This window comes from Lepus europaeus, chromosome 13, assembly GCF_033115175.1.
Source record: "Lepus europaeus isolate LE1 chromosome 13, mLepTim1.pri, whole genome shotgun sequence".
Lineage (NCBI taxonomy): Eukaryota > Metazoa > Chordata > Mammalia > Lagomorpha > Leporidae > Lepus > Lepus europaeus.
In genome coordinates, this window is record NC_084839.1 from 8,166,065 (window position 1) to 8,182,726 (window position 16,662).

Below are 16,662 nucleotides of genomic sequence, written 5' to 3' on the forward strand. Positions count from 1 at the left end.
GATACCCCCCTCTCAGAAGCCCACACGGATTACCAAACATAACGAATCTGTGAGTGCTAAGAGCCTGTCACTCCAGGCCGCTGCCTCACAGGTAACAGTGGATAACTTGGGGAGAGAGCTCCACAGTGAAAATGACATGACAGCAGACAACGCAGCAACGCCTAGTCAGCCACCCACCAAATACCCATGGGATAAACACAGAGGACCTCAAGGCGATAACCCATGTGAGGTCATCCCATCCGCACCCAGTGAGGATTCCCACATTTGTGGCAGTCCCTGGGCACCCCAGGCTCTCAGGGAAGCCACTAGACCCCATCGCATGTTTGCTGTTAATCTCAGAGTGGACGCAGAATTCAGGCCCTGGATTCCAATGCCTGTAGAAAGGCTTCTGCTAACCAAGGGTCGAGGATATGCTTGTGTCTTTCCAGAGAATGCAGGACAGCCCATTTGGGTGCTAGCCAAAAACATCAAGCCTGCAACTGACAGCCAACCAGAACCAGCTGTACAAGACTGAGAGTCTGCCTTGTTAGCAGACGCACCTGCCCTATCATCCTACCCTGAGAAACTGCCCATAGCCACATACGCTACTGTTTTATACCCCCACTAGCTCTGGTCAGCCACTCAAATGGCCCACAGCCTGTGTGCGGTCACGCCATTCCTGATTACCATTTTCCCTCATTCCTACCCCAATCTGAGCAAGCACTCCTGTGGTCTCCTGTTTTAAGGGCTGGTTAGTCGACGGGTAAGATCCCCTGGGAGACAACCTAAGAGAGGCACAGCTGCATGAGACCACATGAAAACGGGGTCAACAATGGTATGGCCAAGAATCCTGCCTCCCATTGCTCAAAAATAAACGAAAAGGGGGAAATGTGGTGGAATGAGAAGGCCACGCCAAGATGGCCACTGGCAAGCAAGTGTCAGTTATCAGGAATGGCTTCAGAACCCACCTGGTAAAAAGGAGCCTGCCTGGCAACAGGGTGTGATTGGTTAGGTCATAAACTGTCCCCTGACCGGATTGGCTGCCTTGGCTATATAAGCTGCTGCACCAACTGAAATAAATGAGTCTGCGGGCAGCTCACCTCTAGTTCACTTTCACCCAGCTCCCAGGGTCTGTGTGGTAACTCCGCACCTCTTGCCCCCACCACACTCCTCCTCTCAGAACGAATCCACAGCAACACAGCATGGCCGCTCTGCCCCCACCTTTTGGAGGGACAAGCTCCAGAAATGGCACTGACTTGGACCTACACCTAGGCTGTCCTCTCCTTCTCACCTTGTGGCCGTCCCCGGGGCTCCAGATATTCCAGCTCTTCTTCTAAGACACCTGCTGTGCCACCTGCCAGTCCAAATCTCGCCCATCAGCACTTCGCCTAGAAACCTCAAAGCGCAGCCTTTCACAGCCTACGGCCTATATGCAATTTGGACTCGTGGACTGGCCTGTTCCTTAGACATCTGAAAACTGTTCACATGAAACCAATATTTTTCGAAGGTTGATTTTTTGATGTTTACTGTGGTAAACATTTGTAACATAACACTTACCACTGCAACTCTCTTTAAGTGGTCAGTAGTAGCATTCAGTACATATTTTGTGCCACTGACACCACTACCCATCTCCAAAGCCTTTTCATCAGTCCAAACCAGATGAATCTCTGAACCTAACACTCGGCGTCCTCATTCTTCCCTGTCCAGCCCGCGGAGACCACCCTGCTTCTTGTCTCTATGCATCTGGCTACTCCAGAGCACCCTTCTCTTTGGTCATTTTCTTATAAAAGGTTTAACATTTCTGGCAAATTTTCCAAGGGACCACTTTAATAATCAGGTAAACTGAGATGGAGCCTGGTGGGAGACCAGCAAGTACAACAGGAGGGCTTGGGGTTGGCAGGCTAGACGGGTCCTAGTGTCTACCTACCAACACTCCTAAGACTACACCCTGCACTGACTTACATGTAAACCATCCCTCGCAAAGCTGTTAGAGAAATACACAGCTAGGGACAGGGTACTGCAACAGGGACACTTGCCTCAGGCCGGCCTGCTGCCTCCCTCACACTCTGCCTCTGTCCCCCCTGCTCCTTCAGGCCTCTGCCCTCCCCACAGCCGCCACTGGCCAGAAACAGGAATGTCATCTGGAGGGCGACGTGCCAAGGAGGAAGCGCGAGGGCTCGACACCGCGTCACCTTGTCACCGAGGCCGGGCTACTCACTTCATCAGCCTCTGCTTTGTGGCAGAATCTTTGAAGCTTCGGAACTCTTCTCCTGCTTTGATCTCGTAGAACTGGGGCTTCAGGACCGTCTGCTGGTCCTCCCTGAGCCGCTCCTGCCGCTGCGCCTTTTCCTCCTGCCGCAGGAGTCTGCGCTGCTTCCTGACCTCGTCCACCCAGTCCTTTTCATCGTCTGAACTCTCCGAACTTTCCGCATCACTTGGTTTTCCTTCCAGTTCTTCCTCCTCTTCCTGAAAAACAAAAATAGTAAGCAGGCGCTCCTTTCCCCAGCCCAGCGGGAGCCGTTCTCCCCTCCCACACAGCTTCAGTCCTCGGGCGTACGTGACGGCTGCCCCAGCACGTGCATGGGAAGCAGGCCTTTCACTAGATAAGGCCGGTTCCGGGCTGCATGTCCAACAGCTACCGTGCCATTAATTACACCTTCAGCACAAAGACTGTTAATGTACAGGGAGAGCGTCACATAAACAAACAGGAGCACGCGCGAAATGGGAAGGAACACATTACTTTTTCTCGAAGTTCTTGTTGCTCTAAAAGTCTTAGTTTCTTCTTCCTCTTTTCACTAATTTTTGAAACAAGTGGATTCAGAAGCCTGAATTCTTCACTCTCTTCATCTACTTGGAAGTCAGGGTTCTCAAACATAACTTTAAATCGATCGTCGGTGAGAATATTAGGAAGGCTCTATAAAAAAGAAAGAAAAGCAACTATGTAAAAATTTAAAGTTAATATTAAATAAAATCTGACCAGAAAGATGGCCTGAAGCCACTCATTCTATTACAAAAATTCAGTAAGCTACATAAGGCATTAATTCTTAGCTCATTATGACATTTTTTTAGAAGTCACTTCCAGAGCTTTCCCACTGCTCCCGGGTTTTACCTCCCACAAACAAATCCTACTAATCTGGTTTGCAAATGACCCATACTACCTGGCCTTACACACAATGAGCCAAGAGTGAGCGTTCTGGGCTAACTCTGTGCTAACAAATTAAATGTCTTCAATTCACATTTTTAACTATAAAAGTCATTTTTCAAAGAAACATCCAGTTTTTTGAAGGATGGCTTTTACCGCATAGCAACTACTCTGAAATCTTTTAAGTTCATAATCCAAAACTAACAGTACACGACACCAGGACGGCGGTGTGGTGGGGAGCTGGACAAGTGACTTTATGGGTGGGCTCAGCTGAGAATGTGGAAACGCGTGGCGCACCTCCATCTCTGAGGTGACCGCTCATCACGCAGTGGAATGTCGTCCATCCTCTGGCTGTGAGACCCACTGGCATAGCTCAGGACTGACCGGTAATTCCTTTCTTGTTTGTACCATTTTAAACAAACGTTCCTGCTCACTTAAACAGATGAGAGACCGTTACACACGCAGGGCTCTCTTCCTGTTCCTTATCGACAAGCTGTAGGCCAGACAGAACCACCTACTCAGAATGGTTTGCAATGAGAGGACACAGCCTGGACACAGCCGGAGAAGCCAGCCTGCCGTGCTCAGAGTACACCCCGTGGTAGACAGCTGAGATTGGAAGACTGTTCATGTGACCAAGTCACACAAACCTGAGGACATCCCAGGATACCAAGTCACACAAACCTGGGGACATCCCAGGATATCAAGTCACACAAACCTGGGGACATCCCAGGATACCAAGAAGCTTGGCCTATTACTTGGCAGGGCACAAGTGTGTGGAAAAACAGGATTAAGAGATAAATTTACTGTGGTACAAAAAGTATTTTGAAATCCAGGCAAGTTTTTTCATGATATATTTCTCTTTCCATTTTTTATTTTAATTAATTTTTAACAGATTCATTATGATTTATAGATACAAGTCTTAGAATATAGTGATATTTCCTTTCTCCCTCCCTCCCACCCTCCCAACCTTTCATGAACTTTTTGAAGATCCTTTTAATGCATGGATTTCAATAATTCACGCACCAAAACAAACATATTTTAATTCCATCACCTACAAACTTTTCAAATACCTGTGAAAGTATCTAAAACGTGATAAATCTCTACCTAAAATCCTATGATAGATATAGATAGTTCATACTCAACAAGTCTTCCTGATTCAACATCATTTCCAAGATGCATTTGGGGCTAAGGAAGAGACAACGATAGGAAAGATCCAGTTCCTGATTCCAAGCCAGTGAGGCAGAAAAATCTGCAAAGAATGCTGCCAGGCCCTGCGGGGGCCATGTGGTGGAGCAGAGCGCGGTGGGGAGCCACGTCGGCCGCCAGATGGGCTCAGAGCATGCAGATGGGAGGCTGGGGTGAGAGGAAACCCGGGAAGGAGCACTTCCAGCAGGTGGGGCGGAGGACGGAGGATGCCACCACAGAACGGTGTACTTTGGTACTTTGAGAAGACGGTCTTGACTGGAATGGATTTCAAGTGCCACGCCTGCTCTTCTGCAGGGCAGGGACAAGTAAGTCCTGGAGAAGAGACGAGCCGAGGACGGGGAGGGCTGGCTGACGGGCACAGGTGTGTTGCACAAGCCTGCGGCAGCAGAGACGCTGCCGGAGGAGCTGCCCGTCACTGCGAAGACTCACGGGAAAGCAGCTGGGGCCTGACCCTGGGCAAGGGGAACAGGAAGGTGGGCAGAGACTCGCAGAAGAGAGCTGCTCTGAGCCGTGTTTCTACATCAGAGCTGGCAGTTGCGGCGAGGGATGGCCCGGCACGCTAAGAAGCAGGGCTAGAAGCTTCTCTCGAGTGCCCAGGGATAGAAAGCGGGTGGCACCGTGAGCTAGGAGACGCCATCAGAAAAGTTTCAGAAGAAGGGGCGGGCGGAGCGCGAGGCATGAAATGATGCTCCACTGTAGGCTGGAAATAGGAAAACCTTATCTGGATTCTGCTCGACACTTATTTCTTCTTTTAATTCTGTGTTTTCATTTATTTGAGAGGCAGAAGAGACAGAGAGGGGTCCTCCACCCACTGGTTCACTCCCCAAAGGCTGGGATCAGGAGCAGAGCTGGGACCTGGACACAGACACTCGCAGGCAGCCCAAGAGGTATCTTAACCATGGTGCCAACATCTACTCCCACCATCCGGGTTCTGATCAATCCAGCAGGTGTCTGGGAACAACTCATCAGGTCTCAGGAGACCAGAGGGGCACAATGTACACTCTAGAGTTAGCCACAAAGGGGAAGGGACTTGAAAATGTTCATGGAAAATGGGATTAAAACATTAAGTCTGTTGTGGTGCAGGGTTTCTAAGGCCCACGCGTGGCTTCCTAATAGGTGTTTGCCTGAACTTCTGGAAGCCCTCATCAGACAGGTTCAGATTCAGGTTCAGAAAACCACTCAAGGGGCAATCGTTTCTTTTACTCTACTTGTCAAAATAATGAATATTTAATAAAGAACATGTTAAAGAATATGTTGCTGGAATTCTTCAGATTTTTAAAAATTTTTTACTTATTTTCATTTTATTTGAAAAAAGGAAAGACAGAAACCTTCCATCCACTGGTTCACTCCCTAAATGCCCCCAGCAGTCAGGGCTGACCCACGTGGGTGTCAGGGACCTCACTGCTGGAGCCGTTCACCTGCGCCTCCCAGGGCACAGAGTACCAGGGAGCTGGACTGGAAGCAGGGGAGCTGGGACCTACGGGCGGTGGGAATCCCAAGCAATGACTTAACTACACCAAATGCCCACCCTGAAGATTTCTGTCTGAATTTAAAACAAATAAATTGCATTGCCTAAAGATAAGCATGCTTTAGAGGAACAATTTATAACTTATTTTATAAATAACTCTTCTGACCCAGCAGTAAAAATACTTTCCCCAGGGACTTTCCTAGTCTAACTGTGTGTTTTCACAGCTGTGGGTGGCCATTTACAAGTGTCTAGCCAGAGATCTGTCCCATAAACAGACACACAGACACGCGCTCAACACGTCCAGTAACATGTGGGAAACACTTGGAGCACTGTTCACAGCACGGCCCGACCTCAAAGAATTCCATTTGTAGATCTGAGCAGTACGCTTATTACCGATATTCTCCTCAACACAGAGCAATGGTCGCCATTTCTAACACTTATTCTCTCTGAGCTGCGACGTTGGGACTGACTTCTGAGTAAAGCGGACTGGACACAAGCACCTCCTAATCGCTCCTGAAACCCCATCAGAATGGAAACGGCTTTCACAGCAGACCTCGGGACGAGGGGGGAGGAGGGGGACCACACGGCTCGGCAAGAGAAAAGGCCTATTTAAAATCTCACTCTGCTCTGTACAGCCAGCCTTGGCCCTACCCCCTGGAGGAGGGAAGGGAGGGGGCTGCCCGGAGCAGGCAGCCTGTGCACGCCGGGCGCGTGCTGAGCACAGGAAGCTGACCCCTTGTTCCTGTCGCCCCCCAAGCTTCTCCTGACCCAAGGCGGTCAGCTCTCAGGATGCTGGCTGCCAGGCCCAGCCCTCAAGCAGGAGGACCCGACTAGCAAGGGCAAGAGCTAAAGCCCATGATGCAGACAGAGGCAGGGCACCACAAAGGGAACGAGGAGCGCGTTCCCCACTTCAGCTGTTTTTTTTTTTTTTTGGACAGGCAGAGTGGACAGTGAGAGAGAGAAACAGAGAGGAAGGTCTTCCTTTGCCGTTGGTTCACCCTCCAATGGCTGCTGCGGCCGGTGCGCTGAGGTGGGCGCACCGCGCTGATCCGAAGCCAGGAGCCAGGTGCTTCTCCTGGTCTCCCATGTGGGTGCAGGGCCCAAACACTTGGGCCATCCTCCACTACCTTCCCGGGCCATAGCAGAGAGCTGGCCTGGAAGACAGGCAACCGGGACAGAATCTGGTGCCCCGACCGGGACTAGAACCCGGTGTGCCGGTGCCATAGGTGGAGGATTAGCCTATTGAGCCACGGCGCCGGCCTGCTTCAGCGTTTTCATTCAGCTTTTGAACACCCACATTCTTCTTCTTTTTTTTTTTTAAGATTTATTTACTTGAGAGGGAATGTGATGGAGGAGGGGGGGATCTCCACCTGCTGGTTCATTCCCCAAGTGGCGGCAGTGCTGGAGCTGGGCCAATCTGAAGTCAGGAGAGTCTCCCACAGGGGTGCAGGCCCCAGCACCTGGGCCATCTTCTGCTGCTCTCCCAGGTGACTAGCAGGGAGCTGGACTGGAAGTGGAGCAGCCCAGGCACCTGGTGTGAGACCCCTCAGACGGTCCCCCTGCTGGTTCTGTTCTCCCATGTCAGAGGAGAGAGCCTCGAGGGACTTCCTAGAGGTCCTGTCCTACACGTGGCTGAGGTCCGGTGAATCCCTAGGACATGGTAAAGGGAGACCCCAGGACCAGAAGCCAACCAGTCCAGAAGAGAGCAGGCCAGGAAGACCTGGAAGCAACTGCTTCCAGAGGACACTGAATGTAACACCTGGCCTGCACAGATCCCTCGAGGCGAGATTTAGACAACTGGTAAAGAATCGGGGTCGAGGAGAAGGAAGGGTCGCGGGGAGACGCAGTCACAGACCACTGCCGCCCGACTGGCCACCAACGGCAGACAGAACTGTGACAATATTAGCAAAGCAACGCACAGGGACGCAACCGACATTCCCACTGGGTTCTCCTGGGAGGGGCAGCCATCAGAAGAGAATGCCTAACACTAAAAAGGGAGACAGAACTTTATATCAAAATGATCAGCTAAATAGGCGGACGAGGTGAAAACGAGGGGAGGGTGGAAGGAAGGGGAGGATAAGGGAGGGCCAACATTCCACCAGACCACGGAAAAACGTTTACGTTTTTAAAAATGATGTCTGTATAACTGTAATTTAAAGACACAAATGGTTAATTGGTACCCAAAGAAAGCTTTAAAAATACCGTTTGAGATGTTAAAACAGATCAGGTGCAACGCAGAGTGTCTGTACATAATTACACCTCTCCCTAGAGAGAGGAGCGATTAATTCGATGCACACTCAATGGCGTTTCATAGTTTCTGAGGCTCTGCCGTGGTTCCCCAGCCACAGAAGACGCACGGGCTGGAGAGCTCACACACAGCCGAGCTGCTGCAGAGCCCAGGGGAAGCCCGCTCAGACCCCCAGCCAAGGTGCAACTGCCTGGAGAACAAACAGGCAGAAAGTGACACCTGTAGGAAAAAGGCTCTAACCCAAAGTCTGACCCTTAAAAGTCACACCAGCACAGATGCCCAGGTCTCTCTACGCCGCCTGTATATTTGTTGAAGGACAAATGAATTAATCCTTAATTAGAATTAATACCCCCAAGTTTCCGAGTCTGGAGCATGTCCAGAAAATGCTTCTTGATATTGTGCACGTGGTGAGTCACTTCCCGCTGCGGATTCCACATCAACTGCACAGTAAACACCTTATTAGACTTTTACTATGTTATCACTGGGAGCAAATTTAGGAGCGGAGCGCACTGTCTGTCTCCGCGAAATTCCAGCTGTAAGCAAAGCAGAGCATAACTGTAAGATACACGCTTTCCCACCGGGAGATACCAAGGCTGTTAAAGCTACCGAAGTTCTGAAGGGCTGGGTTCAAAGGCAACACTAACGACCTGCTGCTGGTCTTGGCGATTCTCTCAAGTATTCTCTACAGCTACAGTGAAAGACTCTTCCCTTCATTCGTGAGGTCCCTCAGATCTCCCTCTTATATAACCTAAAACTGGGAAATAGCAAATTACACAAACCTCTCCTAAGCTCAGCCTCGGATTCTGAGACCACGGAATGAAACAGCTCTGCTGAGGTCGGCCGGCCATCAGAGGGGACGTTAGGGGCTCACTCTGAGAACAGCACAGTTCGGCAGAAGTCCGCTAGCAGACAACAAGGCGGCAGAGACCCCACTCCCAGGTGTGAACAGCTGTCTGACGGAATCCCGCTCCGGGTGTCTAAGGGGTTCCCTCCCTGCTCTTACAACAGCCGACAGCCATTGCAGGATGACCCAGCAAACACAAATGCCAATATAACAAATAAATGCCGTTTTGACTGTTAACTAGCGAGTGTGTGGGGGCAGGTTTGACTGACAGGTCCTGACTCCCAGTGACCACCACGCTCCCAGAAGACACCAGGTCCCCCAAAGAAATGCTTCAAACTTGAGTTACCTGAGCTCATCAACTGGGAGTATCTGCATGAAATACAAACTCTGCTGCAATCTCTCCAGCCCAGAAATCTCCAGTAGGTGAGAAACCTCATCCTTGCAAAGCCTGGCACTCGCTGGCCTTGCCCCCTTGTATCTCAGACCAACCACGTGACAGTTTCCAAATGTAGGTAAAAGGAGACAACTGGCCAACAAGAAGGGAACTGAAGCAAAGCAAACACGTTAACGGAGTCATGGAGGAAAGAGCCAGTGTGGGGTGCGGACGCTGCCACCGGCTGAACCCCAGATCCCGTCAAAGGGCAGTGGGCAGGTGGGTGTCTCCAAAGAGACAAGGCAAGCAGCTGTGACAAAGAAAAACGGCCCCGGCAGCAATGACAGTGGCGAGAAACTTCACATTACAGGGACTTTCAGGTACTGTAAAGACAAAGAAGAAAACGCTGGAGTTCGCACACTCAGGAAGGAGCAGAACGATTTGCTAAGGCAAAGAAAAATGCTGGTGGTGCGTCCCAAGTTTACTGGAAGGAGAAGAAAGCGAGCGCTGTTCAAAGTACTCCTGACGAGCCTTTTATTTCTACAAAGAAATAAAACGCTCAATTATGGCTTGTGTCTAACGTCTTGAATTCCAATATGTTACGTATTTCTAATGAACTGCAAGAGGATATTTAATGTCTCGACACCCTGGTGCCACTCCTGCCACCCTGCACTGCTGTGCAAGCTCCATCTTCCCTGGCTGCGCCCGGCCGAGGAGAGGCTGAAGGGGCTTCCTCTGCCACTGGGCCCCCCAGGACCGCTCCCCGAAGTGGTGCTGGCAGGACACCATCAACGCTCACAGGCCCGCAGACTCTGGGCTTCAGGAAGCGCGCCCCAGGCACTCAGAGAGAGCTGCAAGTGTGCCACGCAGGAGACTGGGCTGCAGACAGCTCCGGGCCCAGGGAACAGGAACGTCTCACACCGCATCCGCGTGACAGGGTCCAGAGAAAGCAATGAGAATGAGTGAAGACGACCCACACTCTGCTTTGGTCACTCGTGTACCTGTCACCACTTTGAAAAATCTACAGTCAAGGTGCATGAGAACCAACTGCTGATTAAAGTTACAAACGAAAAAGGATAAGAAAGAAAGTAGAAAGAGAGCGAAGGGGACGGCGTCTTACTCACAGGGCCTCACAGAAAGGCCCGGATCAACCATGCTGCACGAAGCAGCCAAGTGACACCTGAGTGTCCAGGTGTCCAGCCCTCCATGATGTGGACTGGCACAGCCCCACCCTCTTCCCACCACAGCTCCAGGCACGCCAGTGCCAACGCCACTTCCACTATGAGCAGCGTGTAAGACCCACTGTGGAGCTGACGAGCCACCCTCCGATCCTCCGTGGCTAACGGAAGGTCACTGTGAATACGTCGAGGATGAAGTCAACCCAGCAGGAAGCACTTGCATTTTAAACACAGCACACTGAGCACTGGCACACTCTAGGAAGGCCCACAGCACGGCCAGAGCATAGACGCACGTTCACATATCAGTAAGTTTACGGGATTGTTCCAACCCTGCTACAATATTCAGTTAAAGAAAGTGGAGACATGCTAACCATCATTTACTTAGGAAGGGTTCCAGAAATTAGTTCACTTGCCTGGCTACAACCCTGAGAACACAAAAGTAAGCAAACAGACAAGAATCCTGCCCAGAGGGCCACACGCAGCCCGAGTGTCTCCAAGGCGTAGGTGCTGCAGGCCCGTAGAGAACACTGCCTGCTGGACCAGGGAGAGAACAGGACTGAGGGGCCCAGGAAATCTTCACACACCTGAGGCAACTGGACAACGTCAGTTCAAAGCTCTCTCTACTTTACTTTATGATGGACGCTGTCTACTTTCTCTCAGTAAGGACGGGCAGGCACCAGTCACATGGCAGCCGCACACTCTCAGTAACGCCGGCTGTAAAGATAACTCAGTTCCTTCGCGAATTACAAGCCAGTTAGCACAAAGCAACGATAAGTAACCTACGCATCTAAACAGGAAAAGGGTTAAGTAAATCATGATACAGCCGTAGGCCTGTGCAGCCACCGAAACGACTTAGAACTGTTAAGAAAACGGGAACCCCCCTGTGTCAGCTTAGAGAACCAAGGTAGGTATGCAACACACAAGATTATCTTGCTACTCCAGTGTTTGATTCCAAAGATACAAAACAGGAAGGAGATGCACTATCAGTGATGCCTTCCTCCGGGAAGAGTCCCGAGGGCGGCTTCCTGCTAGACATTCTTTCCTCTCGTCTGAAGTCCACGTTGAGCACATTCTATTTTACAAGCAGGTAAAAAAGTTAAAAAAAAAAAAAACAAACTACATCTATCTTTAAGGAAAAAGAAATAATAAAACGATACCAGTTAGCATCATGAAAATCTAGGAACAATTTATCAATATTTTTTTACAAAAGCTTACCTTAACTTTCTTTTTCCATGTAGACTTTTGCTTCTCCTCCTCTTCCTCAATTAACTTCAGTGCCAGTTCTTTGTTAACTTTTGGCAATTTCTAACAGCGATAGAGGGAAAAAAATGCCGTGACTATGTAATCTAGAGAGCTATTTTAGCTTTGAAGGTTAACACTCCTACGAAGAGTTCAGAAAGGAGAGATCTTAATTCTTACTTCTGACATTTCATTGTCCCCAGAGCAGGAAATAACGTGGACCCGAGGGGTGCTGTGGGGGGCCTCACCCTCACCCTGCATCCTCCCAGCACCTGGAGGAACAAACTGAGAGACACTGTATCTGGCCTACGACACCACAGACAGGCCAGGACCCTAACGGGGCAACAGCAGGCAGCAGGGCTCGTGCTGCGCTCTGGCTGCAGCGGCAGGGAGGCCAAAATGCTTCTAAGAATTTGGCTGCACCGTTTCCCGAGCCTGAGGAAGCAAACCTCTAAAGGGAAGTGGAGATGCGAGCCTGCGTACCCTCAGGTGCAAGTTCTGAGCTACCCATCACCCTCTTGCACTCAGTGCTGCGTGCTCTGGGGTCCGGCAGCGGATAACAGCCGACAGGCAGTGAAGAGCTGGAGCGCAAGTGTCCACGCGCCAGCTTCTCCTGCCACTCAGCGTCCTCAGCGACTCGCCACAGAGAGGCTGGGCAAAGGGACAGCGCCAAGGTAATGTCAGGGCAGAGCGGGTCCTCGGACTGGAAGCATACTCGCATGTGTTCGGCTATGAATACTTACAACACTTGGTGATTACACCGAGTACGGGTGGCTGGAGAGGCAGGGAGGCAGCAGGAGGGAGAGGATTTGTTTCCCCGTCTGCCTGCCTTGCCGTTCGGGTGGCTTCAAGCCACATGGCAGCCACAGCAGGCCCGAGGGGCAGCAGGGCTCCTGTCATCCAGCTCCAGTGCTGCCAGGAACATCCCCGCGTCCACCAGGGGCCTGGCGCGGCCTGTGCCGCTCCCCGGAAGTCCAGGGCCCAGCTCCACGGGCGCTGCAGAGCCTGAAGGGGGAGCTGCGGCCTGCTCTTCCCGCCTCTTCCCCAAACAGCAGCGTTGTCCTTCTCAGCTCTCGAACAGTACCTGGCTGAAAATTCTTCACACTGAACTCTCTCTGCTGATACGACAGCCACGGTTTGTTTCCCGACACAGCCTGATGATGCCCTCATGATCCAGACAGCCCGAGACACTGCCAGAAGTCGGCACGAAGGGGGGACTGGTAGAGCCCCAATGCACCAAAACTGAAGCTCACTGGAAACCCCATCAGGGTTTATTTAGTTAAAAAATCTGTTTCATTATGCCTATTGGAAAGGCAGGGAGACAGAGAAAGATGTCTTCTAGCCACTGGTTCACTCCTCAAATGCCTGTAAAAGCCAGGGCTGGGCTGGGAAGAAGCCATGAAACTCCACCTGGGTCTCCCCGTGGTGGCAGCAGCCCGAGTACCTGAGGCATCACCTGCTGCTCCCCAGGACGTGCGTTAACAGGAAGCTGGGGCTTCCACCAGGCCCTCTGACGCGGGCAGTGAATCACGGCTGTGCCAGTGCTGCCTCACCCTCATCAGATCTTCTTAGTGGGGTGACAAGTGGTCATTCCATCATTTACTCCCCGTTTGACCACTGCCACAGAGCTCACAAAGATAGAGCTGTACAGAGGATCCAGCCTCACGACCAGTGACAGGGGAGGCAGCCGCGAACAGGACAGCAGAGGTCTTGGAACAGCACAAAATGAAACGCAAATTAAGTATTTCTCAGGCAAATGCAATGGTGAACCCAAGATTTACCTTTAATTGGACTCTCTGTGCACGTGTTTCTTCTATCTTCTGTCGAATTCTATCTTTTCTGTATTCTTCATAAGCAAATGGATTTACCATCAATTTCACCTTTACAAAATGAAAAAAAAACAATGGTTACCAGCATGCTTCAAATACACCACGATTACTGTGTTAAAGAGCAGACACATCCCTTATAAATCCCAAGTATGTTTTACTTATTTATTTGGAAGGCAGAGTGTGTGTGTCTGTGTGTGTGTGTGTGTGAGACAGAGAGAGAGAGAGAGACAGAGAGAGTGAGAGAGAGACAGAGGTCCTCCACTGCTGCTGGTTCACTCTCCAAATGTCCGTAACAGCTGGGTCTGGGTCAGGCTGAAGCCAGGAGCCTGGAACTCCATCCTTGTCTCCCACAGACTAGGCTGTCTTCCTCTGCCTCCCCAGCACATCAGCAGGAGGCTGGATCAGAAGCAGAGTAGCTGGGACTTGAACCAGCGCTCTGATATGGGATGCTGGTGTTGCAGAGAATGAATGGCCCAACCTGCTGTGCCACATGTCGGCCCCTTTTGTGTGTTTATCAAAGTACAACAGAAAAGAACCAGCTACAGATCGCTCATTAGTCTCTTGAAACAACTGGAATTTTGCACATACCTTGTGATAGAGTCTTATATCCATGAAAAATCCATGCATATAAGCCCGGAGAAATGGTGATCCAATGAGATGTGTGAGCCCTGGGAAAAGTTAAAGAGGGCAGGTTCTGATGAAATCCCGACTAAAATTTAAGTTTTTCCTAGACAACAGTTTGATGATATGAAGACTTTATTTCTGAATAAAAATTTAAGGATCGGAATTACCAACCTTTAATATCTACAGAAAAAATGTAATTAACTTAATATCATTTTATTTTAAATGATACACTAAGCATAAAACAACGAGAAAATCATTACAAACTCCAACAGACTGGTAAAGACGGCTCCTTATACTAGTGGTTCTCAGATTTTTGGATTCTACAAACCAGTTCAACTTAAAAATAACACTGGGAATCAACACGAAGTTGTTGATGTTTATGCTAAGCAGGAAGGCAGAGGCAGAGGGGGAGAAAAATTATTATCACCCTTGACCTCCAAAAACAAAGGACAGTACACAACAATAAGGTAGCAAAGGAAACAGCCTTGGGGAGAAAGAGCAGCCGACACACATAAAAGCACACGTGCACATTAATATGCACATGATACGCACAATTCATTGGGATGGATGGGAAGTCTACCAGCAACCAGGGCCTAGGAGCCCAGCACTGTGTAACACCGCTAGCGGATGACAGCAGTAGGGCTGCTGGGGGTCACGTAAGGACTCTGTCTATGCTACAGGAATTATTCACTGTAAAAATCTGAACAGAAAGTTACGAGACTATTATCTTCAAAGTGAGACTACATGTAAGGAGCTGAGAAAAAGCAGCCTTGGTATACGAGCTAAGCACCTTTCACGGCAAACAGTCTAGCTTTCTTTTTTAAAAAAATATTTATTTTATTTATTTCAGAGGGGCAGAGTGAGAGAGAGGGAGAGAGTGAGCGAGCCTCCATCTGTTGGTTCACTCCCCAAACGGCTGCTTCCATCTGAAGTGCTACTCCATCTGAAGTAGAGCAGCCAGGACTTGAACTGGTGCCCACAGGGGATGCTGGTGCCGCAGGTGGAAGCTTAACCAACTATGCCACAGTGCTGGCCCCTCAAGTTTTCAAATCTAGAAAAATACATCCATCTAGATCTGAAAATCAGGTCCTATGCAAAAACCACACAGCACTATAAAGTATACAACAGGAAATCATGTAAGTAAGCCAAGTTAAATGTTGGATAACTTCATAAAGTGATTATAAGACTTGGTCAGAAAATTCTTTCCTAGAATTCCTTAGGTTAATAAAACGTCTTTCACAGTGGATTGTTAAAAAAAAAAAAAAAGACAGCTGAGTCTTAATGAAATGTATCAATGCACAACAGCCTAAAAGTACCTGCATATGCATGTTTATCACACAACCTTTCTTCAGAACGATGTTTGATTACCAAATTGTAAAATACATATCACACCAGTGGGCCAGCACTGTGGCGTGGTATCCTAAGCCTCCGCCTGCAGCACCAGCATCACTTACCAGGGCCGGTTTGTGTCCCAGCTGCTCCTCTTTGATCCAGCTCTCTGCTATGGCCTGGGAAAGCGGTAGAAGATGGCCCACCCTACACCCACTTGGGAGACCCAGAAAAAGCTCCTGGCTCCTGGCTCCGGATCGGCTCAGCTCCAGCTGTTGCGACCATTTAGGGAGTGAACCAGTGGATAGAAGACCTTACGCTGTGTCTCTCCCTCTCACTGAATGTAACTACCTCACAAATAAAATCAAATCTTCTATATACATATATAAATATAGACCAGTGACAGCACTAACGTCTGTTTCCTCTATTAGTATCAATCATATAAAACTCTGACTTATGTCACAATTATTCCCACTCCAAGTCAGATCACAACTACAAACCGACGCGGTGGCTTTTCACAGTGAAACACCTGTGACAGAGACTGACAGCAGCAGTGCCGTGAGCGCCACAGAACACAAGGGCCAAGGGCCCTGAGGGAAAAGGCTCCATGGTCCTCTACGTGTGGGAAATGTTTCAGATCCTCTGTCCTGGCCCACAGACCCACAACACATATGATATTAAAGTCTCCATAGGATGCCCATAATAAAGAACTTGATTTCACTGTACTTAACCTAGCATTTCTTCAGCTTGTCACAGATCCTTACAGTAACGCTAGCGTTCATTCACTTAGTCTGTTTCAGACATTATCCGATTCACTGCCCAAGCAATCCTACGGGCAGGGCCATTATTACTCCTATTTTACAGAGGAGGAAGCCAGGCTCAGTGAACTGGCCAACTGACTCAGGTGTTGAGTGTCAGCCTACTTACAGCGCTCAGGTATCAGCCACCCGGCTACCCATGCAGCTCTTTTATAGAAGTAATAGTCCAGGGAACGCGCTGCGGGAATAACAACTACAGGTTTGCCAAAGGCCATAAACAGGAGCAGAGTCAGAACTTGCAAGTATTCAGTGCGACTAATGCTGCACTAAAAATAACCCTGGGTGAGCCTCCAGCCTGCAGGGTAAGGTGCCTGCGACCCACATCAGAGTCCCTGCACTGGACTCCTGGCTCAGGTTCCCAGCTCAGGCTTCCTACCAGCGCACA

At 49.8% G+C, this 16,662-nt stretch overlaps 1 protein-coding gene across 2 annotated transcripts in view; it reads right to left on the reverse strand.

Annotated features, from left to right (window-relative positions):
• NOL10 (nucleolar protein 10) overlaps positions 1–16,662 on the reverse strand; it is a 98,075-nt gene that overhangs the window by 13,219 nt on the left and 68,194 nt on the right. For both annotated transcript variants that reach the window (XM_062208955.1, XM_062208956.1), the window contains 5 exons: positions 14,095–14,174; positions 13,459–13,557; positions 11,654–11,743; positions 2,720–2,893; positions 2,198–2,445 (listed from right to left, as the gene is read on the reverse strand). In XM_062208955.1, the coding sequence (XP_062064939.1) occupies positions 2,198–2,445; positions 2,720–2,893; positions 11,654–11,743; positions 13,459–13,557; positions 14,095–14,174 (691 nt within the window). The remainder of the gene's footprint in view (positions 1–2,197; positions 2,446–2,719; positions 2,894–11,653; positions 11,744–13,458; positions 13,558–14,094; positions 14,175–16,662) is intronic.